General features: G+C 43.5%; 1 protein-coding gene across 1 annotated transcript in view; it reads left to right on the top strand.

The window, feature by feature from the left end:
* Positions 1-27,739, top strand: part of PAH (phenylalanine hydroxylase) — a 67,137-nt gene that overhangs the window by 8,950 nt on the left and 30,448 nt on the right. The window contains exons 3-4 of the mRNA XM_036104147.2: positions 11,881-12,064; positions 25,195-25,283. Coding sequence (XP_035960040.1) covers positions 11,881-12,064; positions 25,195-25,283 — 273 coding nt within the window. The remainder of the gene's footprint in view (positions 1-11,880; positions 12,065-25,194; positions 25,284-27,739) is intronic.

The following is a 27,739-nucleotide window of genomic DNA, read 5'->3' as shown; positions in this document are numbered from 1 at the left end:
GCCAATAGAGTGGGTGGGATGTGGTAATTTATTGTTTTAACTTTCATTTCCCTGATTATGAGTGAGATGATGGGGTGTCTTTTCATATTACATGACCTTAGATTTTATTCTTTTGTAAATTGTGACTTGTCCATTACGATTTAAATTTTTTTCTGCTGCAATTTTATCTTGTTCTTACTGATTTCTTGACAATTTTTTTGTAATCTGAATGCCATTGTGTGGATGACAAATATTTTATCCTAGTCTCTTTATTCTGTTGGGTTCATGGTATCATTTGTCATACTGAACTTTAAAATTCTAATGTAATTAATATTTTTCAGTCACTTCCTTTATGGGTTTTGGATTTTTGTTTGTTTCTTCTTGAATTTTTCTGAAATTTCACTAGTGACTCTGATGCCCAATCAGGAATGAGAATCATTGCTCTAAGCTATTGCCAAGGAAGGAGTTCTTGCTGTCACCAAGGACTATACCCACTACTTTCCATGAAATAAATCATATTTAATACTCAGAATATTTTAATTTTTTTCTATAAATTAAATCATTTGTTACTTAGTGATGGTAGGTGATATCATACCCATTTTAGAGACAAGGAAGCTAAAGGTCAGGGAGCTCAGTAGCTTGTTTAAGGTAAACACTCAATGTGGTAGAACCTCAGAAATTGACCTAGGGTCTGTGGTTCTAAAACCCCAGGCTTATCATTTTTATCAGAGAAAAATCAATTGTTTATGAGAAAGCAAAACAATATAACCATTATTTTGCATGTCTTCTTTTCAAGAGAATGATCTTTGAACTGGGACTGCCAGAACAAAGAATTGAAAACAAAGAAAACATGGCTGGGCTTTCATGCTAACCCTAAATCTCAGGATTTGGGTCCTTGGGGAAGCCACTTTATCCCATCACCATCTAATACTTCTAAGGGGGTGAATTAGGGAGCTTTCTGGGACTAAGACTTCATCAAGATTCAAAGGATAACTTATCAAGAGTTTATATCTTTTGTTCCAAATGCCATAGTAGGTACATGTTGCGATATAAAGAGTATTAGGAGCATAGATTTTGTACTATGGAGTTCGAATCCCAGATCTCATTGACTTTGGCAGATCATTTAACACATATGCCTGTGTTTATTCATCTATAAAGTGGGGCTAATGATTCATACCTCCAGGGAGCCATGAGATTTTATATGCTACATAAAATGTGTGATATGTCTCTGAGCCTACAGAAGACGCTCATACAATGTCTTTTCTTTTATCCCTTCCACGTGTGATCTATGAGCCCTATCAGAAATCCTGGAAAAATTATAAACAGGAGAAGGTAACATCTGTTAGAAGGCTAGAGAGAGTCCAAAGTCTTGATTTTTAATTTTTCTTTTCAGAACAAGGTAAAAAAAAATCTAGAATGAATTATTTAATATGGTTTGTGAGCATTCACAGGCAAATGGCAATGACCAAAAGTCAGGGCAGGGCCATTAGAGAAAAGCAGAGTAGCTTGGTAGAGCAGAGAGACTGTGGTGACCATAATGTGTCTGTGTATTTATATCTCTCATGATATCTGGGTGAATGAGGTGGAAGAGCAAGCATTAGATGGAAATAGAAGCAAAACCCCTAAATTTTGTAGTTGACACTGAACTTCTGTACCATATAAAATGAAGCCAAGGGTAATAAATGGCAAAACCAATGAAAGAATCTAAACTATACTTTATGCAGTGTTTCCTAAACAATATTCTATTGAATTCTGTACATTAGTAGGTATTTTATTAGAAGAGCATTCCAAGGGTGGATATGTCTGGAAAATTCTACATCTAGATTTTGGAAAGCCATTGTACATATACACATATTAAAGGCTCCGGGAAGCCCTGCAGAGAGGATATTTATCTCCAGGAAGCCCTGCAGAGGAGAATGTTCTGTTACTCAGTATTTCCCAAATGTATTTGGCCAGGGGGTCTTGTTCAGGAAGGCCTATTAATATTTTGCTGTTCTATAGTTATGCATTTTAGAGTTATGAGCTCCAGACCACCAGTTATAACCTAGGTTTAGGGTCCCAACAAGTAGAACAGCGTTGGGTTAAGAGTATACTGTCTAGAACCAAACAGTTTGAGTTCAACACCCTGTTGCACTGTGTATGAGGTGGATGGGCTTGGAGAAGTTATATAAGCTCTTAGTGGCTTAGTTTCCTATTTTAAAATAAAGGTAACAATAAGCCTATATTATAGGGCTGCTGTGAAAATCAAATGAATTAATGCATGTAAAATATTTGTAAGAGTATCTGGCACATGGTAAGAGCTGAATAAATGTTTACTCTTGGGGTGCCTGGTGTCTCAGTCAGTTAAATATCTGCCTTTGGCTCAGGTCATGATCTCAGGGTCCTGGGATCAGCCCCACATCTGGCTCCCTGCTCCACGGGGAGCCTGCTTCTCCCTCTCCCTCTGCCTGCCGCTCCCCCTGCTTGTGCTCTCTCTCTTTCTGTCAAATAAATAAATAAATAAAATCTTAAAAAAATAAATGTTTACTCTCATTTCTATGCACCACAGTTTTAGAGGGTCATAGAACTTCAGGGACTCTAAAATTCCTGGCAGTATGAAAAGGAGTTAAAGGATTAGGATTGTTTGTCTTGAAGAGGGAAGATGGGGCAAGGAAATATTTGAAGGGCTATTATGGGAGAAAAATACTACTTATTTTCTATTACTTCAGAGGTAAAAGGGCAAGGTGTAGAAATTACAAGAAGCATATTTCAAATCACTTAAAGGCAATATCTCTACTGTGGAAGGGTGCTAGAAGGCATTGATTTCAAGTACTACTACCGTGAAAACAGCCCCCAAAAGGCAGGGCAGAATCAAAACAAAAATGATGGTGTAAATAAACTTACCTTTCCTTAATAGAGACAAAGGATACAAATCTATCCAGCTCCCCCAAGGTTGGCAATGGAGTGAGAGCATTCCATATGGGAGAATCACCTGTACCCTATGAATCCCTCACTGCAGTCATATCTCTGTTTAACGAGCAAGACCATCCTTTGATGGCTTGCAGCATATCAGAGATCCAACAGGGACATTTAACTAAACATTAATACATGCTCAGAGTAATAAACGAAACACTAACAGTTATATGAACCTAGACCATGTGGCCCCCCTGGCCTGACTCCATATGGTGGCAGCTTTCTTAGCCCCTAGCCACCAGGAGGACATACAGACATCCTAGCTCTTCAAACAAAAAGTGAGATCTGCAGAGTGAGAGCAGATTTCTCCCAGCATGGTCAGGATTCATTCCCTGCCTGAGAGCCCATCTTTTCATCAGATGATTAGCACCCAAGTCACCATCCCATTAAGGGATGATGTTGCCTGCCAATGGACTTGTGGCCTTGTCAACCTCAGCTAGTAACAACATCAGAATGTAACACAATCAGTTTGGTATTTATAACAGAAATACAGAAGTACTGTGTTTGCCTGTGTTTGCTGAGTGGTGAGACAGTGAAGCAGATGTTTTAGTGACTTGGGGTCAAACAATTAGAAATACACCAAAGCCTCTACCTGCTAATCTGCCAATATCCCAGTGTCCTCAGTTGTTCTAATTTTCAATTCTTCATGCTTTTATTTAGAAGTTGTCTGTAGCTCTCTATATTTTTAGCCTCTACTAGCTCATGTCTGCGCCTTCTTAGAAAAATAGTCTCCAGAGAGTCTTTGCTGCAAGTGGCTTAGTAATGGGCTGTAAAATTGGATGCCAGCTCCCTGGGGAGGTTGTAAAGAAGAGGTCTCCCTCCTTCTGCTAGCATTCCACTAATCACCTTACTATAGATTCTCTAGGGAAGAGAACAAGCAAATATATGGATATACAGAGCACTGAAGTTCATGGGTATGCTCAATTAGCATCATTTAATTGATGGGAACAGAGAGGTTCTGACTAAGCAAGCTGCGTAAGGCTAGACATTTAGAGCCAAAACCATTTCAGAGTTCACCCTCCATTTTCACAGTGGACAGGGCTTTTGGAAACAAATGGAAAAGGCCCAGTCAATATTTGTCATATTCACTTCCTATGCTCTGCCTGTGCCCAGATGACCCATGCCTTTTCTCCATTAGATATTCGGTGAGCTCCTCCTCTCTCATTTATGCATTCAATTAATATTTTTTGAGTATCTACTGTTATCAGACCCTATAAAGGTGCTGGGGAGACTGGGGTGAGTCAGTCATTCTCTGCCCCTACAGAAATGTGAGAAGCTCTGGGTTCCATGAGGCAGAGTTGGCCAGGAAAGGTTTCTTGCAGATGTAATGTTTAAGCTGAAATCTGAAGAGGGTGGCCAGGAGAGAAGAAGGAGGAACTTAATTCCAGAACAAAGAAACAAATAACTTGAAGGGAGAGAATAAACAAGTGCTCAGGTCACAGAATCCTCACAGCCTTTCCATCTGCCAACCATTCCGGGGACAGAGGCTTGGGTGCACGGGGGACATCTAGGCTGATATGCCATGTTTACTATCTAAAGTTTGGACTTTAAGGTCCTGCCTGTGATCCTTGGGCCTGCCCTGGAGAGTGAGACGGAATCTAGAATGAATCATGAGGGTTGCCTTTACCCCTCTGGCCGTAGGCCTGGAGCAGTCGTGAGCGGTACAAGTGTTTACGGGAACATTGCTTCTTTAATCAAAATAAGAAGAGCTTTGAGCTCCACTGGAGGAAAAAAAAAAGTTCTTACAACCCAGATGACTTGTAAAATTTTCTTTAAAGCCCCCAGTATAGATTATGATACAAAGAACACCCATGCAACTCACTCTGTGCTTAAGAAATAGAACATTGCGTGAGTGACCCAAGTCCCTGGATAGCCTTCCCCATGGGCTTCCTCCTCAGATGCAGCTATTAATCTGAATTCGATGTTACTCCCACCTATCATTTTAGCCTTTGCTATATAGAGCTACCCATTAGTGACGTATGGCCTAGTTTTGCAAGCTTTGACTCTTTGTAAAATTGGAATAGTATTGCAACTGTCCTGTAGTTTTCTTTCTTGACAGAGTGGTGAATGTTGCTTTGGAGATTTGTTCAAGTTCATAATGTTCTGGCTATTTCATTCTCCACTCTGTATATTCATGGTGTGACTATACTTGATCCTCTCCTGTTGGTGGACATTTAGGTTGCTTTCATTGTTTACCCATATGGATGGTGCTGCATTAAACTTTATGTACAGGTCAGGTGACTATGTATTGACTAGAAGAAACTCTGAAAACTGACACTGTTTTTAGCTGCTAAACCCTTTAGAGCTGGACATATTTGAGAAATAGCAACACAGAGCTACTTTTTAACTTTTGTGATGAAGTTTGATCTCACATGGTGAAAATTTAAAGAGTGCCATGACCCCATTGATGACACATGAGTTGTGATTGCTCTTCGGTAGCCCTGGGCTGAAACAGATCCTTTTTCATCTTATGACCTTCTTGGCAAGAAAAGGTATAAAAAGAGGAAACACAGTAACAAAAAGGCTCTTTTCTCTAAAGCCTCTAGAAGAGCCTGGATTAAGCTGCTACCCCAGTTCTCCCCAGAAAGGGGTCTCCTCTGAGTTGGATGCAACCCCAACCCAATGGAGAGGAGGGTAGAGAAGAAATAATCTAACAAAGAGGGAGAAGACGGAGGGAAGAGCAGGCCCAGAGATTACAACAGAGGTTCTTCCAGAGGAAGCAAGAGTGTGTCCCAAAAGATGGTCTCCACGGTGTGTGAATCCCACTGACAATCCAGCTTGAACCTGACTGAGAACTCTCCTCCAGAGCAGGGTGGGGAATAATCTGGAGCCCACTCTAGAATTTAATTGTGCTGCCCATACTTTCCTGAATGTTTTTGGTTTCCTGTTCATCCAAGGGGGTTTAGGTTCCAGATTCTTGCTCAACCAGGGCTGTTCCTGGCCCTCTCCCAAGAGGAGATCAGCAAAATAGATAAGAAGCCCAGCCTCCTTCTATATCTATCTATCTAGATATCTCTCAAATCCTTCTGTCATTTTACCCCAAATATTGTAGGGGCCTCCAGACCACTTCTGCCCTTGGCCCACTACAGTCTATTCTTAAAACAGCTACCCGAGTGCTCCTTTTAAAACACGAGTCCAAAAATGTATCTTCTGTGCCTCATTACCTTCTGTAGCTTCTTATTGCCACTCTGAGTGAAAAAACAAAGTTCAGGTAATGGCCGATAGGTCATTGTCAGTTACTGCTCTGCCTCCTGTCTTGTTGCTCTCCCTCTTGCTCATTCTGCTGCAGACACTCTGGCCTCCTTGGTGTTCCTCAGTCATCTTGTACACTGTCTTACCCCAGGACCCTTGCACTTGCTGTTCCCTCACGGCTTGCTCTCTCATTGACTTCAGGTCTGTGCTTAAATGTCACCTGTTTATTTTTTGAGCCCTTCCTTACCACACTGTTTAAAAAAAGCACCTTCATGGCACCCCTGGAATATCCAATCACTCTTTGGCTTGGATTTTTTTCCATTCCATCTGAAGACTGTATACTCTATTTATTTTTCATAGTTACTATTTATCTCCTGCTTCAAGAATTTGAGCTCCAGAAGAGCAGGGATTTTTCCCACTCTGTTCACTGTCGTATCCCAGCACCTGGGACAGTGTTTGGCACATGGAAGGTGCTTGATTAAATGAGTTATTGAAAGCTCCTGTTTACTTGAGACCAATGATTTGGGACATTCTTTGTGAATGTCTTTGATTTGCCCCCAGAAACCTCTGGAATAGGCCAGAACATAACTTCTTTTAGGTTTATTCTAAGGCAACAACATGGAGTGATCCAAAAGGCTCTCCTTTTCCAGCCTCCTCCCGTCTGAAAATATCTTCAGCTTTTCCTTCTCCTTTTTGAAACTTGCTTTCAGGAAAGAAGCTGAGAAAAATTTAGGGTAAAGCAAATAATGAAGGGTAAAATAACTCATAAAACATAATGTGTTTTGCCTCCCAGGGAAATGTATATCTATACCAAGCTGAGAGAGGCAAAGTATAATAAGTCCTTACTGGGTATCCATCAATGAAGCCAAAAGGGTGTGAGGTGTTTTTTCCCTTTTTCTTACTGAGCTACCAGGTAATACTATTGTCTTTATTTTAAACATAAACAAATAAAAGTTCAGGATGACCAACTAATGTGTACAGAGGTGGTGAGCAGCAGAACCAGAAGTTGAACTCAGATTAATTTCCAAAGCCCTCCCTTTCTACACTATACCATTCTCCTTTTCTTGAGGAATGAGATAGAAGAAGAAAGAATGGACCCTAAGCTTGAAAAGATCCAGAAGGGCAAATCCACTTTTCACCATTGCAATTTCTGTGTATCTGTAGTTTTATTCACTAGTGACCAAGACCCCTTTAGAAAGGTTTTCTTTTTTTTTTTTTTTTTAAGATTTTATTTATTTGACAGAGAGACACAGCGAGAAAGGGAACACAAGCAGGGGGAATGGGAGAGGGAGAAGCAGGCTTCCCGCGGAGCAGGGAGCCCGATGTAGGGCTCGATCCCAGGACCCTGGGATCATGACCTGAGCTGAAGGCAGACGCTTAACGACTGAGCCACCCAGGCGCCCCTAGAAAGGTTTTCTTCAAGGATGGGCACAGGAAGGTATTTCTGGCCAATCCTTATTAAAAGAGGCTATTCATTTCAGTTTATTTTTCTCTGAGTCCCCACACTCTCTGCTCAGGAGTTCCGATTAATTAAGGTGTTATGCTGTTATCTTTTATGCGTAAATTCACTATTGGACAAATCATGAAATTGTCTTCAAAATGTTTAGCTCTCAACTTTCTTGCCTCCACCCAGATGTCCATGTGGAATAACAGAAAGTGTTCTTTATTTGTTCCTCACCCAAAGATGTGGTGAGTGTATGTGGGTCAATTTGTAAACCTACACAGGCCCCTTGCTTAAAAATAAAAATTCATTTACCAAAGGTAACTATGATCATAATCAGGTTTGGAGGTTCATTTCTAAAGTCTCCCTTTGCAACCAAAATTATTGGTATCTAAGGATCCACACTGATAAGCTGGAAAAACTCCAATAAGCAAATTGCATGCCAAACTTGAGAGTTAATTATTAACAAATTGATTCAAACGGGAAAGAAATAGTTTAGAGAGTTTGACGGAGTGTTCTCAGCCAAAAATTTCACTCACATTTAAAAGATATATTTTTCTTTTCATTATATGAATAATATTGTAAGACTTTTGTCAAATAAATAGAAGTTGTACATAATCTCATAATAACTCATTTTGATGCATTTTATTCTAGTCTTTTTCTTTTGGCCTGGGCATAGTTTTTTAAAACATGTTTTAATTATCACATTCTTATATGCGTCATAAGTATTTTCCCAAGTGGTTGTCATTGTAAGCTTTTAAGATATAAAGTTAATTTTTCATTGTAAAAGTATAAGTGTTATTTTTAGAGAAGTTGAACTATGATAAAAAAATAGAAAGAAGGAAACAAAATCATCTGTAGGCCCATCGTCTATAAACTACTACTGTTTACATATTTTAGAGTGATTACTGACACTGCTTTATGCATGTTGTTGTTATTTATTTATTTTTTAAGATTTTATTTATTGGGAAACCTGGGTGGCTCAGTTGGTTAAGCGTCTGCCTTCAGCTCGGGTCATGATCCCAGGGTCCTGGGATCGAGTCCCACATGGGGCTCTCTACTCAGTGGGGAGCCTGCTTCTCCCTCTGCCTGCTGCTCCCCCTGCTTGTGCTCTCTCTTGCTCTCTCTGACAAATAAATAAATAAAATCTATTTGAGAGAGAGAGACAGTGAGCGAGAGAGAGCGTGAGCAGGGGTTGGGGACGGAGGGTTGAGGGCCAGAGGGATTTTTTTTAAACTGAAGTATAATTGACATACAATATCCTATCAGTTTCAGATGTACCTCATAGTGATGAGATATTTTTATACATTACAAAATGATCCCCACCATAAGTCTAGTTACCATCTGTCACCAAACAAAGTTATTACAATAGTATTGACTAATTCCCTATGCTGTGCTTTACATGCCCATGACTTATTTTTTTTGTAACTGGAAGCTTCCACCTGTTAATCCCCTTCACCTATTTCTCCTGCCCCCCCAGCTCCTACCCTCTCTGGTAACCAACCTTTTGTATCATGTTGATTGATTTGTGAATGTTACTTACTTTTCAATGGTGGCATAATCTCCACTGAGTGATTCCACTATAATTTTCCTAATTGTTCCCCTATTGTGGGAGGTTAGTTAGTTTATGAATTTTGGTGAATTTTTCCCCCATAAGTTAGATCTCCAGACCTATAAAAACTGAGTCATGGGGCATATGTTGTTTTATGGCTATTCCTAAAGTGAGAGGCTTCTCTCTGGAAGTGCTTTTGTGAAGGGTGGAGTGTGGGTGTTGAACACAACAGCCTATAGTCTGTCTCCACCTTCCACTTTTCCCACCCCTTCCATCACCTGCTGCACTCTAACAAATAAGCATGCCAGAGGTGTGTCCACTCTTGGTTCTTGGCTTTGCTGTATTTTCTGCTCTACACAAGACAGGAACTGGTTATCTCTTCCTTTGAACTTTCAACTTAGGCAAATAGTAGGTGGAGCTTCTCTTTCTTTCTGAGCCAAGAAGGATGACATTGCTCTTTGCTTTGTTTAGGAAGTTACCTCTGTTTGTCTGGAAAGCTTCAGAGCAACTGCTATCTCTCTGGTCTTCCCTCCTCCACATACACTCTCCCTCTCCTGTTGGGACCCTCACATTGGGCTCCCTGGCCATCACTGTCAAGGCTGGATTGTCTGCAGCTGATGCCCATAAACAATGGCTCTATCATGTGCCCTCGGGGATTATGAGGAAGAAAGTGCAGGAAGAGTACCTGTGTGGGGTTACTTATTATTGTGTTTGCCATACCCAGAGGTTTTCATTTTTTCTGCTTTGCCCACTAGTAATAGTCATGATAAAAGCTGATATTTGCAGAATTCTCATGGTATCCCTGGCAGGAAGTATGGTCAGAACACCAATAACTTTCCAGCCACTTCTGGAAAAGCATCACCATCTCTGACTGCATATTTTACAACTCCCTTAACCTACTCAAAGGTTTGTTGGGAAGGTCACAGAACATAATTCTAAACTGTGAAGTGATAATCAAAACAACAAGATGTCATCATTGTAATTATCAGTGTTTTCTCTTCAACCATATGCCCTTAACAATCAAGGAGAAAGATATACTTCCTGGGGCACCTGGGTGGCTCTGTTGGTTAAGCGTCCTACTCTTGATTTCAGCTCAGGTCATGATCTCAGGATTGTGAAATTGAGTCCTGCATCAGGCTCCATGCTGGGTATAGAGTCAGCTTGGGATTCTCTCTCTCCCTTTCCCTCTGCCCCTCCCCCCCTAAGAAAATAATACTTCCTGAACTACAATATTGATGAATTTCATTTTTTTGGAATTATAGAATCAGTCAAATTAGATTTTTTTTCAGGTTATGCTTTGTTCATTTAAATGTTTGGGATAAACGCTATTAATTATTTGTTTTAAGGAAGTGTAGAGCATATTCCTTGGTTTTCTTCACAAAGAATAGTTCTGTCAATGAAATCAGATTTTCTGAGTAAGAAGCAGATGACTACCATGCATTTAAATTTGAGGACCAATTTAAGTAAATGACTTTTTCTTTTTCATGACAAAACCGATGATAGCTAAAACATCACCAGCCGAAGACATGGAAGTTGAGTAGCTATAGTGATTATTATTTTTTTTGGCGTTTAATAAAACCCACATATACATGAATCTTCCCTTCTCAATGAGGACTCTTATGTCCCCCTTATTTAGTTCTACAGTTTGTCCTCACTTTCCCCCAGGACTGCCTATCCCCTTCACCCTGCTCTGCTTTGTGTTTTTTCCCTTGGGCTTTTTCATTACAGTCATTATAAAATAATACATAAATCAGTTATCTTTTATGTTTGTTATTTGTCTCCCCCAACTTAAATGTAAGCTTTAGAAAGGAAACTATCTTGGTCTGTTTTGTTTACTGATGTATACCAACCACCTGGAAGGATGATCAGTACCTGGGAGGTGCTACCTATATTTTTTGCATAACCTGAATGAAAAGTAATTATATAAAAATATGAATGGTAGCTATACTACCATTTTTATACCAGCTAATTTTTATTAGCTAATTGTTACTGAGCATTTACCATGTACCCGGGGTTATGCATACACCTATCAACCAATGCTCCCAACAAATTTATGAAGCAGGTATCATTAATACTGTTAAATTACAGATGGAAAAACGGAGCATTAGAAACATAAAAGTAAATTGTCTAATCTTACAATCCATATGAGAACTTTGATTTAAACCCAATAAGCCTGATTCCCGGGGACCCTATTTAAGCTGGGCAATGTTGCTTCTGTATTATCAATTTACTGAGATATTATTATTGAGATTCCAAGGGATTTCATTTGGGAAAGGAGGTTTCCCTATGTAAACATTTTTGCTAAACTGCTGCCCTAGGCATTTGAACCAAACCAAAATCTTAGGTTTGCAACTCTAGGCCTTTAGCAGATTTCCATGTGATTAAATTCTGTAGCATTTGCACTATTTCCTGCACCTTTTATTACTTGGTTTTGCACAGACAAGTAAACAACTTTTGTTACTTTAAGGACTTTCTTCTACTCTTTTATATAAAAAAAGTCCTGTTCCTCCTCTCTCTGCATTTTATTGTGTTGCGTGTTTTGCTCTGGTTTTATGTGTGTGCGTGTTTGTTTGTTTTTTCAAGTAGGCTCCATGCTGGGCATGGAGCCCAATGTGGGCTCGTGACCCTGAGATCAAGACCTGAGCTGAGACGAAGAGCAGGATGCTTACCCGACTGAGCCACCTAGGCATCCCTCTAGGTTGTGTGTTTTGTCTGTGTTAATTCCAGTGACTGTCCCCTTCACACTCCCACTTCTCTTTTCTAGGAGAATGATATAAACCTGACCCACATTGAATCCAGACCTTCACGTTTAAAGAAAGATGAGTACGAATTTTTTACCTATCTGGATAAAGGTAGCATGCCTGTCCTGGCAAACATCATCAAGATCTTGAGGCATGACATCGGTGCCACTGTCCATGAGCTTTCCCGAGATAAGACAAAAGACACAGGTAAGAAACAGAAGGATTTTGCAACACAAGCAACTTGACATTTTCTTCAAAAAATACTGGCAAAAATAGTGTCTATCCTGGTAGACCACTGTGGGGGACTAAGCTGGAGGAGGTATGTTAGGGACCTAGAGGTGTACCTAGCATATTTTAGACATTTAATAAATGTGCTTTTTTCACTTCCTCAAGACAGCTATTTCTTATATTAGTAATTTTCTTTCTTTTGCTGCAATTTTATATATTCTAAATTTTAGCGATCATGAATAAAGCAATTATGAACATTCATGGGCAGGTTTTTGTGTAGACATGAAATTTTAACTCATTCGGGTATATACTTAGGAGTCTGATTGCTGAGATGAACTTTTTTTTCCCTAAATAATCAAAACACTTTTTTCTACTGTAAAATAAAAAAAAAAAATTTTTTTTTTTTTTTTTTGCCAGAACAGTGAAGACTTTGGGTCAAGAGAGTTTCCAGCTCTGTAGTTGAAAATAACATTTTAATTGGCAGAGATGCCTTAAAATGAGAGAACACCCACCTCTTTGCACAGGCCATTGAAACATTTTCTAAAAGATACCCGCAAGGCCTTCCTAGGCGATCTCTCTTCTTTTTCTGCCCTCATCCTCCTGTGGCTGTTACCAAGACAAGGAAGTTTATTCCCGGATTCTGCCCCTGCAGAGCGTAGAAAGCCAAGCCCATGGGCTCAGGTCACTGAGGGGCAGGCACTTGGAATTCCTCTTCAGATCAACCCTTTTTGCCTTCCTTCCCTTCCACCTCCCGAGCTGCTTTGCTGATGAACGCCTTCTCTTGCTTTTCCGGCCACCTGCTCCCAACAGGAGCTGCAGGCCCTCAGGACAAAGGGCCTGCCGGATCCTGGGGCAAACTCTGCCTCTGCTTGGAGCAGGTGGAGGCTGGGCCAGCTGGGGTCCTGGGGTAGGAAATCAAAGCAATTGATGAGCAGGCAGGCAGCTCCTTGGGGAGCCAGGGAAGACATATGTAGATCAACTGAAGGGCGGGCAGCCTGAATTGGAGGCTCAGAAAGGAGGTTCTTAATGGAAACACGCAAGGATAGTTAGGAGTCCTGACTCCGGAACTAGGGCACGTTACACTTGGTGTGACTTTAGGCAAATGACTACCCTTCACAATCTCCCACGGTATCAAACGAACAAGAGTCTGCCTCGTAGGATTAATGAAATAATGCCGGTGGAGCTTTGAGAACCGTGCAGACGATGTTTAAGGGCTTAATAGATGTTCTCTATTCTTACCATTACCATCATTGTTATTATAAATCATGACCCCAGCACAGGAGCCATGAAAAGCCAGCCGTACACAACAACTTTTTCAGAGATTCTGAGAACTGGCAAATGACCTCAGAGGTCGTGCAGTCCAACAGACTCCTTAATTTTTCATTGTAAAAAGCAGAGGCCATGACTTGCCTTAAGGCACAGAGTGAATTCGGTGCAGTTGTGAGTGCTTACTCAAGCCCCACTCTGCACCAGGCATCGTGATAGGATCTGGGGGGAGAAGGGCTCAACACTACCCGTTCTGATGGCACTCACAGGCTGACAAACGTGAGGAGACACCCAAGTGAATACAGTCCAGGGACAGGTGTTGTCATGAGGGCAAGGTGATGGAATCTGGCAGGGGGTTGACATTTGAAACTGGGTTGACATTTGCCCTATTGAAGACAACCCTGGTAGACTTAACCCTTGAAAACCACACGTGTCTCATTTTATTTATTCGTGTGGTTGATCATCCCAGCCCCTACAGGCTGCCCCTCCCCGACACAGTTTCCTGACCCCCGTGTCCACGGAACAGAACGGTTGTTCAGGGTGCTGGCCGTGCTCAAACAGCACAGTCTCGCCCCTGCAGAGAGGGGCGGCTCTTTGGGTTTCTCAATTTTTTGAACTGGAGTCTGGGCCCAGAAACAGATCTTTCTGGGGAAAACAACCATCCCTTTGCAGAGTTGTTCTTTCCACGGAACTCAGTGGGAGAATGATTAGAGGAAGAAAAGCATCATGGTAGATCTGAACCTTTGATTCTTTCGCTCGACAAAAATGCCCCTTTCTTTTGAGGGGCTCAGATCTCAGGAGTGAGTCTGACAGCAGGTTGAAGTGGGAGATCTGAACCCCTCGAATCAATTTGGCTAAACCACTTTCCACTCTTGTTTTTAAACCATTCAAAAGGCCGTGTGGGTGATAGAAAATGAAAGTTTTCAGTTTCTTAATTGCTAAAGTTCCCCACCCAAAACAGCTTAAGGGAAGGTTAATTATGGTGACATGTTAAAGAAATCCCATCCTTCTAAAATGCCTCCTGGAGAAGCTGATGTGACTTTAATAGGATTTTAGTCCAGAGAGTCTTTTGAATACTTGAGGTCTATTCTCTTGCTATCCTCTCTCCTGATGACCTCAAATCCTTCTTCAACCCAACATGAAAGAGCATTAATATCTTCCATCGATCAATCTACTAATCCTTTTACCTTTCCCTTTGAGTCTTCTGCATGACATTATGTTTAGAAGGGGATGGAAAATTCCTACATGGAGGCAGATTGCAGCCAGGAGAAGCAGACGGACAGAATGTCTTGGCTAGACGGAGGTATAGGATTATCACCTTTTGAGAAATTTATCCGATTGGAGTTATTTTCCAAGAGCGAATGGACATCTGGTGGATTTTGTTCAAGCTGTGGTAATTATAAGAGTCCTGCAGTGGGGGCAAAGGGAGTCCACGCTGCCAGTACAACTGTATTTTCTGTGGGGGAACAGAAGGGCTATTTATCTATTTATTCATCTATGTATCTGTCCGTCTGTCTGTTTAGCTATGTTTCTATCTGTCTGGCCTGGGGGCTCTTACAATTTTGCTTTTCCATTTGGATTGAATCCTGAAGCAGTGATGTAAGGGAAACAGTTATTGTGAGAAGACACACGCAGCATCATGACACTCATTGCTTCCCCCTCACACACCCCTCCCCGCTGCCAGCCCTGTCTTCCAGCCCCCTTGCTGCTCCAGTGGTGCTACCCTGATGCGCAGGGCCCAGGTAAGGCTGAGGTTTCAGATCACCTGTCGGGGGACTAAAGCTAGAATTCCTTGGAGGAGCCTGGAAGACCCCTGGGATTGTGGGCAAGATGGTACATATGCATGTGCATGCATACTTTTAGAGTGATTTTCAAAGGGATCATGGTTCCCAAGGAGCTGAGGACCCTTAGAGAGAAGGTGCTTAGGGCTGTAGGGGGCTCCAGATGGCTGGGGGTTCCCCATGCCCACCACTCATGCCCGCCTTTCCTCTCTCCCTTCTTCTGCTCTTATGTTCTGTGCTGCCCTCTTCCCTTTGTCCTCTTCTTGGTTCCAAACCTTCTCCTGTACTTTCGGCTTTGCCCCAAGGGCACCTCTCAGGGCTCAAGGTGCTTGTTTGTGGCCCTGGGTCTTCAGGAGACAAAGGATCTGCATGTTTATAAAAACACAGGATTGACAGCCTTTTTCAGTACACCTGGATGCTTGCTGGATGCGTTGATGTTGTCATAAGTCATGACAGCTGGGGATGAGACTTTTATCTCAGCGGCATGCCTCACTGGTACAAGCAGACCCACAGCTAAGAGGATAAGCCAAAGCAGGGGGTGTGTACCAAGCCCAGAGCTGGAAGCAGAGCTGGTGTTGTTGGTATGGGGCTCGCTCCCTTGCAGTCTGTTAGAGGCAGCTCTATTCACTGGTGAGGGAAGATCCAGGGCAAATGTTATTTCTAGAGCCCAGGCCATTTGCCAGGTCGCAGGGCTTCAAGCTAAGGAAGATCATAAATTTATAAGCAGACTCTGTTTCTAAGAGGGATCCCTTATTTGCATGCCCAACCCAATGTTTTCAAAGTTCTTTCCTATTAGGTTGTTTCGTTTAAGCTTTGCAACAGCCAACTCAGATAGCTAGAGCAAGAAGCTAACAGTATTCTCATTTTCAATGTGAGACACAGTGCTCCTTTGGAACAATGAAGATTCCACAATCCATGCAGCCCTTCAAGTTTACCCTGTCAAATACCTTTTCTCTGTGTGACAGGTGTGATAGGAGGTGATAAGAGAATATGAAATGATTGTAACAATGTTGATTTGCCATTCATGTTGGGTTGAGGGAGCATGATAGCGATTCAGAAAAAGCCATGAATTTAGAGTCAAGAATTAGGACTTGGACTCCTATTCTGTATACTGCCAACCAGATTTGAATCCCATCTTACCCCCTGACAGCTGGGTGACCTCATTATCTCTTGTTCCTCATATGTGAAATAGAGCTAAGACCAACTTGGCCACTTTCTAGGGCTTATGAGGAAGTCATACAAGATACTCTGAAGGTTATGGTGTTTGATAGATTGAGCTTGCTTGAGTTGAATAGCCCTTGAATTTAGACATCCTTAAGCCTCAGTAGGGAGGGGCTCTGTGATCCACAACACCAGCCAACTATTAGGCTATGTGGCGCCGCCAGTTGCGTGGATATGGACACTGACCAGGCTAACATACAGGGAGTTGGTGGCAGCCACACCCTCACTGGGTCCAACTTCACCTGGCAGGTGGGGAGACAGCTTCATGTGTGGGATGATGTGAGGGGTGCTGGGAATGACCTATCAGTTCCAAATATTACTTCCTGTGAATGTGCTTTTGATGCCTACTCTTATCCACTTGGCTATGTGTTATACTGGAAATGGTACTGGTCTAAGAGATAGAAGGCCAGCTTCTCATGCAGGTTCCTTCCTTCTTCCTCTCTCCCTCTCTTCTCGCTTCCTTCTTTCTTTTCTTCTCCTCTTCCTTACCCTTCTAGCAACACCCATGACCCAAACCAGTATCCTCTTTGAAAATTTTGTAGCATTTAACCATGGATTAATCATTTAATCCATGATACCCCTGGAATTCTCTCTTTCCTTAGTATTTTATAAATTATGTGGCTCTTACTTATTAAAATACTGACTCTTGAGGGTTTCTTTCTTTTTCCTTCACTACTCCTCAAAGACCACAGTCAGCTTTGCTGACCTTCTTTTTCATCCACATTTATGCCCTAATTCAGTTAATCATTCATTTGTGTAACTTATATTCATTGAACACCCATTCAGTGTCAGCCACAGGATAGGGATGCAGTAGGGAAAAAGACACACATGGTGCCTAGACTCATGTTTCTTATAATCTAGTAGGCAGTTCCTATGTGGCATGAGATATGCAGGAATAGGAAAGTGTGGTTTGCATCAGGAGCTCTTAGGAGGTACACTGAAGCCAGTCTGGGGCATGGTAGGGAGAAGGGGGAGCAGGGTCAGGGAGGGACACCTGGAGGGAGACAGACATAATATGCGAGAGGCTTTCAAGGTAGATTGTCCATAACTCCAGTTGTAAGTGGCAGGTACTCAGACTGAGTGCAATGTAAGCTTTTAGGAACCAGAACTCTGTATCTGGGGATATAGTTGGCAACTTGCCAGTAGATATGTTTATAAGATATGTGACATCTTCAAAAGGATACTGGGAGGATAGTTCCGGTTTAGGATGGTGATTGGAATAAAGGATGCTGCGGGTCATTCTTTTATTTATTCATGATTTCACACATATCCATTCATTCGTTCCATCATTGATTTATTTCAACACATTTTTACCTCTTTACTTCATGCTAAGGCCCTTTTATTTGTTTGGTTTTTATTCTATTTTAACATGTGAATGGAGAGTTCAAATGCTTTGCCTGTCACGTCACTGATAGAAGTGAGCCCTGAACCCACCATTCCTCTGCTCTGTCCAGGAGGAGGAAGGAACTAGTTTGGCACCAACAGCCAGAATTTGGTTCACCTGTTCTTGCCAAGACCTTCCTGAGGGGCATCCTTTCTCTGGAAAGAAAGTAGAAGCTCCTTGGGGCACCTGGTCATGATCCCAGGATTCTGGGATCGAGCCCCCCATGGGGCTCCTTACTAAATAGGGAGCCTGCTTCTCCCTCTCTCTTTGCCCACTGCTCCCCCTGCTTGTGTTCTCTCTCTGTCAAATAAATAAATAAATAAATAAAATCTTAAAAAAAAAGTAGAAGCTCCTTAAAAGAGAAAAATAAAACCCTCAAAAGACTTCATCTTACAGGATGTTGGCATACTACCCTTCTCTTTTTGGGGGAGCTGTTGGGATCAGCACACCAATGCTTCCCAAGAGGCTGGGGGCCTTTGCCTCAGAGGAGACATCCAGGAGCCTGGAAGGAAGGGTTGAGAACATTCTTCTATTCTGGGCCCCGGAAAGGAGGATTTATTGCCCTCCCTGAGACAGGCTGGAGGCAGAAGTCTGGAGCAAGACTGGGTGCCTTGCTGGCTAGACCCTGGGGCTGGTGGACGTTTGGTGGAGGGAGGGAGTTAATGGGACTCAGCCTGCACCTTAAACTGCTATAAATTTAATAGGCCTTCTCTGACCCATTGGCCAGGAAGCAGGCTCCCGCCAGGCCTATGGGGCCTCTTGCTCAGGAGCCTCCTGAGCCAGCCACCCCTCGGCGTCCGGGCTGAGCAGTTGACCCTGACTTAATGAGACCACGACGTGGGTGTCCAGGGTCGGCTCTCCTGCAGGCTGCTTCCCTTGGAGCCAAATCAATATTTATTAATGATCTGCCCCCCTCCAGTGCCTCTGGCTTCACAGAGGGCCTCTGTTGCACCAGCCTGCCCAAGTCATTCATTAACGCTGAGCCCAGCGGCCCGTGAGGCAGTCGAGGGGCCCACAGAGGCCAGCCCACCGCGGAGATATTTGCAAAGGTCATTAATGAGCTAATCTGATTTAACTTTTCAAGACGAAGGCCTGGGTCACCAGGGTCAGTCTCTATTCCCAGCACTGTGCCAGGGTGGGGGAGAGGCCCGGCACCGCCACTGAAGAAGATAAAGGAAATGTGAGGGTGTCTTTGAAGAGCTGAGAACTTCAGTGTTAAAAAGTTACTACCCTTAAATCCAGGGAGGGTTGGGATGGGAGATGGGGAGGCCCCGGGGCTGTCCTAGGGGTTTTCTCCAAGCCCTTTAGATTCCTGCTTTAGTTCGTCACCTCTTTTCTGTCTCCAGATGGGAGATTAGGAATCTAAAATCAACCCTCTGCTGCCCCCCACCTTATTCTAAGCCTGCCGAGCAGAGCAGTTCTCAGAGTCCTCATTCCGCAGTGAGCTCAGTGATCTTAACCAAGTTCCTTCCCCTCTTCGAGCCTCAGTTTGCTCATCAGAAAAGCAAAAATAATGTCTACCCCCTAGCATTGCTTTGAGAATTAAAACAATGGAAGTAATGCGCTTAGCATTGTATCTGGTGCATCCTAAGCTCTCAAAAAATTAACTTCAAAGGAAAAAAGGTAGCTATAACTTTTGGCTGGGAAAATTAGAAGATCCCAGGTTCACAGGTATGAACCCTGACCCTGCCACCAGTGGCCTCTGTGGCAGTCCTTAACAAGAGACGTGTCTCTGGGTTTTCTTTGTGAGGTTCAAGTGTAAGGATGGCAGATGGACCTACTGCAAGTCAGTCGCTTCTCACCCCAACCAAGGAAGCAGGCCAGGAATTGGTTGTCTCTCCCATTTCACAGAGGAGAAGCCAGAGTCTCAGGAATCAAGTCACTTGCTCAGAGTCACAGAGTTTGTGGGTGGGAGAGATGAAACTTGGACACAGACCTGCCAGCTTCAGGCCCAGGATGTGCAAACCTTTTGCACAGGATAAGGTGCAAGCTTTACAAGTGGGCTTGCAACCAGTCCACCTTCCCTGGAGCCTCTCATCCTCACCAGCCCTTGGGCCAGGTGAATGTCTTCAACTGCAGATGAAGGACCCCTGTTTCTGCAGGCCACCAGCTCCATCAAGGGTGAGGTGACAAGAATGGCTGGAGTCTACCAACTGTAGGCTTCCGCTGTTCTCTGTCCGTCCTTGTGGGGTTCCAGCCTTGATCTCCTCCATTTTACACTGGTTTTCCCTTCTGTCTCCTGCCCTGGGGACTTCAAGCTCCGGCATCACACAGGAGGTTAATGGTCTTACAGGTGCATAGAAACAAATACAGATATGTAGATATAGGGACATGCAGTGGTTCTGCCTCTCTGAACTCTGAGATACACACCTACCTGCATATATGAGTATGTATGATATACGTATACAAATATATGTGTAGTATTGAAAGAAGTAAATACGATAGACTGTAAAACAAAGTGTAGGCTTCGTACAAAAAGGTAAAGGCTTGGTCCTGTTTTGTCTGGGGTCCTCTGTAGTCTCCTTCCCTTTAGTACCTGGGTCTTCACACTGCTTGCTTCATAGCCAAAGTTACCAAGTAGCAGAGGCAAGATTTGGACCCAGGTGATTTGGCTCTGAAGTCTGTATGATTAGCCCACCAAGCTTTGCTGCTTCTCCAACCTGGCTGTGTTCTGGGCCTTTTCTGGGTGGTGACCAGAGGTCCCTGGACAGGGGTGAGCACCTCACAGCCTTGCAGTGCTGCCTGGGGGTCCCTCACAGTATCTGTGACAAGGGCTTGGGGCTTGGTGGGCTGCTCCCACCTTTGTCTCCTCTTTGCCAAGACTTGAATCCTTTGAGGTTTTGCGATCTTCTCACGTTCTTTGATTTTTTTTTCTTTTCCACCTAGAGGTCTGAGCTAAGCCAATTGGTCCAACTAGTGTTCCCCCTTTGGAAGAGCTAAAAAAAACAAAACCCCCAGAGCTGAAAAAAATGCCGGTTCTGCTGCCCTCTGGCGTTCAGTGGGGAGACGGCCGCACACACAGCTCTGAATGCAGGTGGGGCAAAAACACTTGTATCTGTGGAGTAGAACCTGCTTCCTTTGGTGAGAGGAGAAGGGGAAATGGGAGGTGCCATGCATTTTGGGGGCCGAACAAACGCAGTGACTATATTTCCAGAAGCAAGCAAGATGGACACACTGATTGAACTAGAAGTATATTTTCACATCCCCTCTGGCCAGCCTCAGCCCTTCACAGCATTCTGGTAGGGCTTGAAATACAAAACCCAAAAGGGATTACAGCAACAAGTGAATCCAGTACCTCACATTGTATGGAAGGGGGAAACTGAGGCCCAAGATTAGAAAGCCTGTTAGTACCAGAGCTTGACTGTGAACGGGCTTCTGACCCCAGTCTCCCTTCTCTCCTCTTCCTCTTCCTCTCCCTCCTTTCTTTCTTCTTCCTCCTCCTTTTTCCCTTCCTCATCCTCCTCTTCTTCTTCCTCTTCCTTCTTTTTCTTCCTTTTTTATCACCATGATTAAATTCTTCATCACCTTCATGGTTAATACAGAAAAGCACTTACAGCAGACCACTCACTGTGCTAAGATGTGTCACATTTGCTATAGTATTTAATTCATGCAAAAATGAAGTAATATAGAAAGATGATTCTAATCCATACTGTGGATAAAACACTAAAGCTCGGAGAGATAAAATACTTGCTCAATTACACAACAAAGTAAGTAGCAGATTTTCTAGTCTCGCCTGAAGACTTTCTACTCCGCTCTCTAAGCTAAGGTCAGGGTTAACAAATTCCCAGGAGCTTGCAAGTGAACAGTAACAATATTTACTATATACCAGTACTGTTCTCAGTGAACACACATATTCACTTGCTTAATTTTATATTGTTCCAATCAAGTAGTATGGTATAGTGCTATCATTATCCCCATTTTTACAGTTAGGGAGACTGAGGCACAAAGACGTTTCCAAATTTGTTCTGGGTGCCACAGATAGTAAGTACAGAGACAGCATTCCAGCCGGAGGTGGCCGGCCCTGTTGTGCTGGGTCTTGATGATTGCCGGACTGACTCTCCCGGAGACAAACGGGGAGCCAGTTCTGGACTAAGGATGGACCCTGGCTATCCCAGATCCCCTTGAGCTACAGCAAGGCAGTGACAGGGCACCAAGACCCTCCCTCTGGGGTCTGGAGTCACAGAATGATATATGAAATAGTATCCCCCTCCCTCTCCATCTTCTTACCCCACTTTCTTCTTCAAGAACGGCCTGGCATTGTTATCTATTTAAATGTATTTATTATTTCTTTCTGGCCGCCCACTCCCACTAAAACATAAGCACCGCAGAGGTGAAGCCTCCCTCAGTGTCTAGTGCCCTAGTAGTAGGTGCTGAATATCTATTTGTGGAATCTATTTCGACAAGGTGAAGGGTGCCCCAAGTCAGAAGGTTGGTGACAGCAACACAAGGCTGGCTTGCCGTGTCTCTGGGGGCAACTGTGACTGCTGGAATTATGGATGATTCTCAGGCAAGAGAGAGAACGAATGAGTGGGGAAGGGGTGCCCTGGAAGAGAGGTGATGGGATGGTGACATTCTGGGGAAGCCGGAAGGGTCTCAGAGGGGATCCTGAGCCCTGACTGACTACAGTAGATGTCCTTTCTCAAGTCCTTCCAAACCTGAGTAAGGAATAGACCCCATTTTCAGTGCTGACAACAGAGGTCTATTGTACAAGATAAAGCAGTGGGCTCAAGAAGAAAAAAAAGCCTGGAGAAATGTTCCAGAGACAAAGTGGGAAGCCGGGTGCTGTGCTAGGTGAGCAGAGCCTGGTGCTGAGTCATCTCAGACTCCAAAGTCTAGAAGTTAGGACCCAGGAGGTCTATGAAGAGACTTATCCTCCTTGTTCCTCCACATCCTCATCTATAAAATGGGGATAGTAATAACACCCAGCTCCTGGGGTTGCTATGTGGATTTGGGTGAGGTGGTAAATAACTCATCTAGGACAGTGCCTGTCAGCTAGCCAGTGCTAGATAAGCCTTAGCTGGAATACGACTGCAAGGTCTGTTCCTGTGACTGGCCACAGAGAGCCAGCCTTGAGAAGTGGGCTGGGCTTTAGGGGCATGGAACCTCCAGGTGGTAGACGGCAAGGACACTCGGGCAATCAGGCTCCAGAGCCCAGCTAACAATGTGCTCTAACCCCCAGAGTGGCGGGGTGGATTCATGGTCACAATGGAAACCACCGAGTCATCCAGGCCTGAGTTTGAATCCTGACTCCTCTGTTTCCTAGCAGAGGAAAACCTGTATTTGGGTTTGCCACCTAACCTCTCTGTACCTCAGCTTCCTCGTTTGTGATCTGGGGAGACCACTAGTACCCGCCTCACAGGTGAAATATTTAGAACAGCACTCAGTGTTACTTTTTATCACTCACATATGGGGCAGACAGCCTTGCACCCCACGTCTATGGAAACAAGGCTCTAAATGGCCCTTTGTTAATGCTGTTGAAATAAGCATCTCGTTTTGGTGGAATGTGGCTGATTTCTTGCCTGCCTCTTCTATGTCGAGATCACGGGTGGCGTTTCCCCAGTCTGGCCACTAGATGGCAAGCGTGTGCTTTCCCGCCCCACCTGAGCAGGGCCAGAATCCGAAATAACCTGCCTGAGATGAGAAGCTTCCTTTTATGGGCGAGACATTGTGCTGCGCCCTTTGCCTACATTCCCATGTACTCCTCACAGTAATACTCAGATTAAAAGAGATATTCCACCAAAATGGTAAGCACGGTGGTAGCTGGCACGTGGTAAGGCCTCAAAAAACATCTGCTACTCTTCCTATTATTGTGGCTATTATTCCCATTTTTACAGTTAGGATTGAGGCACAGAGAGCAAAAGCAAGTAGATGCAGCCTGGATTCCAAGCCGGACCTTACTGATTCCAAGTTCAGCATCTTTTCCTCTAAACCTCGTTTCAGGGGAAGAAGCATTGGATGCCTTGGCCTCCCTTCTGGCTCCCCTAGCCTCCCATGTCCTGGAGCTACCACTTTCTTACTTCTTGTGTGGCCTTCAACTAGTTATTTATACTTTCACAGCTGCAGTTTTTCATCTGTACAATAGGGATCATGATGCCTTCTTATTTTGGAGATACTTCAGAAATCAGAAACAGCAACTAGACCAGAGTTGGCGCTCCATGGACTGTAGTTACTGTTGTGAATGCCTTACAAGTTAGCATACCCAGAGTTCGTTCGTTCATTCGTTCATTTGTTCCTTCCTTCCTTCCTTCCTTCCTCCATCGCTTCTCACCCCCCACCCCCAAGCCCTCCCTCTCCTCCGGGCACCTGAACTACAAGGCACTCATGGTTTCTCCGCTCATGGACCTTTCAGTCCAAAAGGTCCTAGTCTCTGTTCATTCCTGGAACAATTCCACCCTCCATGTGTCTTCTTCCCCGTAGGCCACACAGCTCAGGCCTCACCTACTCCCCCACTAGGCTACTCCAGAAGCAAGCCTGTGGGTTCTTTAGGTCCTACAAAGCACTGTCAAATCCTAAACTGCCTGACTCCATTCTGTTTCATCAGTGACTTTCAAATTGGCTTGGGCATCAAAGATTCTGCCACGATGATGCCTGGGAAACTTTGGGAGGGAGATATGTGATAGGAAGATGGGGTCTCATGGGCTTATCCTTGCATAAAACAGAACAGCTCTGGTTTTATCTGATTTATATTCTGGGGTTACATGTAATACTCTGCTACTAAAGAAAACCATCAAAAACCACCCCACTATACCATAATAGGTGGGAGGGAGGTAAATTTTGAGATAATTCAGAGAAAATCTTCAGGAAAAAGAATATGTTTGGGAAGATGTTTTAAAATTATTTTCTAAGGTGCTAAGTGAAATAAACCAGACAGAGACAAATAATGCATGGTATTCCTTATATATGGAACCTAAAAAAAAAGCACCAAACTCATAGAAACAGACAGTAGATAAGTGATTGCCGGGGGCTGGGGGCTGGGAGAAAGAGGGGGAGGTTGGTAAAAGGGTATGTTTCAGCTATAAGGTGAGTAAGATCTGGGGACCTAGTATAAGACATGGCGACTGTAGTCAATAACACTGTATTATATAATTGAAACTTGCTAAGAAAGTAGAACTTACGTGTTTTTACTAACCCCGAAAAATAAATATGTGTGTGTTAATTAACTAGATGGGGAAAATGCTTTCATAATGTGTACCTATGTCAAATCACAATGATGTATACTTTATCTTATAATTTTGTCAGGTAAACCTCCACAAAGCTGAAATTAAAAAAAAAATTATAGTTTCCAAGAAAAATGGGCGTTAACTTTTGTATTATAGTAAGTTGGGGGTTATATGGGACCCCATGTTCCCCCCATTGGTTTGTCTAATTGGGGCTGATCCATGCTTCTGACCTTGGTGAGGCCTTTGGCCATGTCCTGCCAATCTTCAGCTCAGGACTTTGCCCTTTCTGTGTTTCAGTGCCCTGGTTCCCAAGAACCATTCAAGAGCTCGACAGATTTGCCAATCAGATTCTCAGCTATGGAGCGGAACTGGATGCAGACCATCCTGTGAGTCTCCGTGTTGGTGGCCCTTCCAATCAGACCCTTTCAGTGCTCCCCTCCCTGACCCTACTCCACTCCCTGATCCCCAGGAATGTGTCTTCATTTGTTTGCTTGTAGGACAGACATTTGTAGGGTGTCTTCTTATACATCATCACTGCCATGGTTATCATGGTCGTTACTATTGTTGGCGCAAATATGGATTGGCCTCCGGAAACTATTGTTTATATGTATATATACGTATGTATGTATGTATGCACACATACACACAAACACACATATATATGTAAATCATCTTTCTTTCTGTCTTCAGACAACTACAGAGGTTTAAGGCAGGGGTTTGGGAAACAGTAAACCACTAACAGCTCTGCCAGGTACAGCAGGGCAGTGGTGACATTGGAACTAGATCCTAAACCCTGAGTAGAAGATGCTGAGGGAACAAATTGTGCAAAGACCCAGTGTCCTGAAAGTATCCAGAATATTTTGAAATGCAGAATATTTTGAAATGACTGGCTAGTGCATTAGGCGTGAGGGCCAGATTTTAAAAGGTCTGATGTGGGGCCCCTAGGTGGCATAGTCGGTTAAGCATCTGACTCTTGGTTTTGGCTCAGGTCATGATCTCAAGGTCATGATCTCAGGGTCGTGAGATTGAGCCCTGCATCGAGCCCTGCACTGGGCTCTGAGCTGAGCTAAACAAGGAGTCTGCTAAAGTTTCTCTCTGCCCCTCCCTGTGCTTGCTCTCTCTCTTTCTCTCAAATAAATAAATAAATCTTTAAAAAAGTAATAAAAAAAAAAGGTCTGATGTACCAGACAAAGAACTCAGACTGTGTCCTGTGTCTGGTGGGCAGGGGAGCAGGTTCCCTACTGGTTTCTGAGAAGAAGACCAGGATGGGGGAACTTCACCATTTTTTGTGGGGGTGGAGGATTCCAGGGAGGAGCAGCTCAGGCTGGACTCAGGGCCAGGGCCAGTTCTGACATCCTCCTTAGGTGGAAAGTGCCACCATCACATGGGCTGTCACTTAATCTCTGCCGGCAAATGGCTTCTTCATCTTTAAATGACTTGGAAGCTGTTTTCATTTCTAGTGGTTTAGTGTAACTGAGTGAGAGTGTCTACATTTCATCTGGAGTCTGTTTTCTTACATCTCTGTGGGTCTTCACAGTTGAGTAAGTTGTGAACTTGATCTTCACAAAGGCTCTTTGCAGGAAGCAAAGCAGATGTTCCCATTTTACAGATAGATTCACTGAGGCCCAGTGAGAGTAAATGACTTTTCTAAGGTCCTGTGCTAATCTTTGGGTCTTAAGACTCTTACTCCGGTGCTCACAGAGCCAGAAGACAAAGGTCCAGCCCAGTAGCAGAAATTCCAGTGCTTTCCCAGAGACAAAGAGAGAGTTATTTCTGGAGTTGGCTGGCCTTTTAAAATATGAACACATGTTGCTTATTTTCACTTAAATAGTAAATCCCTCATAGTGGACTTAAAAATACAGAAAAGCATGAGGGAAGAAAATGAAGATCACCCATGATTCCAGTTACTTCTCTTTTCCTCTTGATGGTATTCTGCATTTTTTTTTTTACAGTGAGAAACTATTTTATTAACAGAAACAAAGGTGAATTCCCTCCTGACACCCAGACTTGAAACTAGAAAAAAAAATCACCTATTGTCACACTGTCCTGAAATAATTGGTGTTAATTTTGGTGTGCTTCCTTCCTCCTCTCCCCATCTCTTTCCCCCGTCTCTCTTTCTACTAGTTAGACATTAATATGAATTATTAAATTTTTAAACTATTAAATTAAATTATACAATTATTATATGTATAATTTTTCGTGCATTGCCATAACTTACTAAGCAACCCCCAATGGCAAGCATGTTTCTAGTCTCCCTATTACAGTAGTTTTCTGGCCTGTGCATCTTGACAAGGATGCCCCATAGCTTCCTTGATTCTTACTTGTGAAACTACTTAGCTCAGGATAGGAATCATATTTCAGTCTCCTAATAAATATATACTTAAGCACCTTCTCCCCCAAAAACCTAAAGGTAAGGTTGGAGGATTTTGATCCCCATTCACCTTCCTGGGGATGGTGCAGCCTTCTCCTGTGGGGCCCAGGGGCAGTAGACGTGCTCCAGAAGAGGCTCCAGATCCCCTTCGACAGGTCTTTGGCTGTGGGCCTTGGGAGCAAAGCGTCTGCAAAGAGATCATTCCTCTGGAAAAGCCGTCTGGCCACCTTGACCCAGGCCATGAAAGCAGCCCATCAGGGTGTTTCTTCCTCTTACCAGCCTCCACGCCTCCTGCCTTAACCCAAGACCCTTCCACTGGCCATACTTGCTGCTCCCTTGGGGCAGAGGGGAAAGAGGGAAGAGGCCACAGATGTGGACATTTCCATCTTCTTATCCTTGTGTCTCTTCAGGCAGATGAGCTGGTCATCAAATTCCCTGGAATTCATTTCTCCTTACAGACCCAGCCCACAT

Source organism: Halichoerus grypus, chromosome 6 (genome assembly GCF_964656455.1).
Source record: "Halichoerus grypus chromosome 6, mHalGry1.hap1.1, whole genome shotgun sequence".
Lineage (NCBI taxonomy): Eukaryota > Metazoa > Chordata > Mammalia > Carnivora > Phocidae > Halichoerus > Halichoerus grypus.
This window is presented reverse-complemented; position numbering and strand designations above follow the sequence as displayed.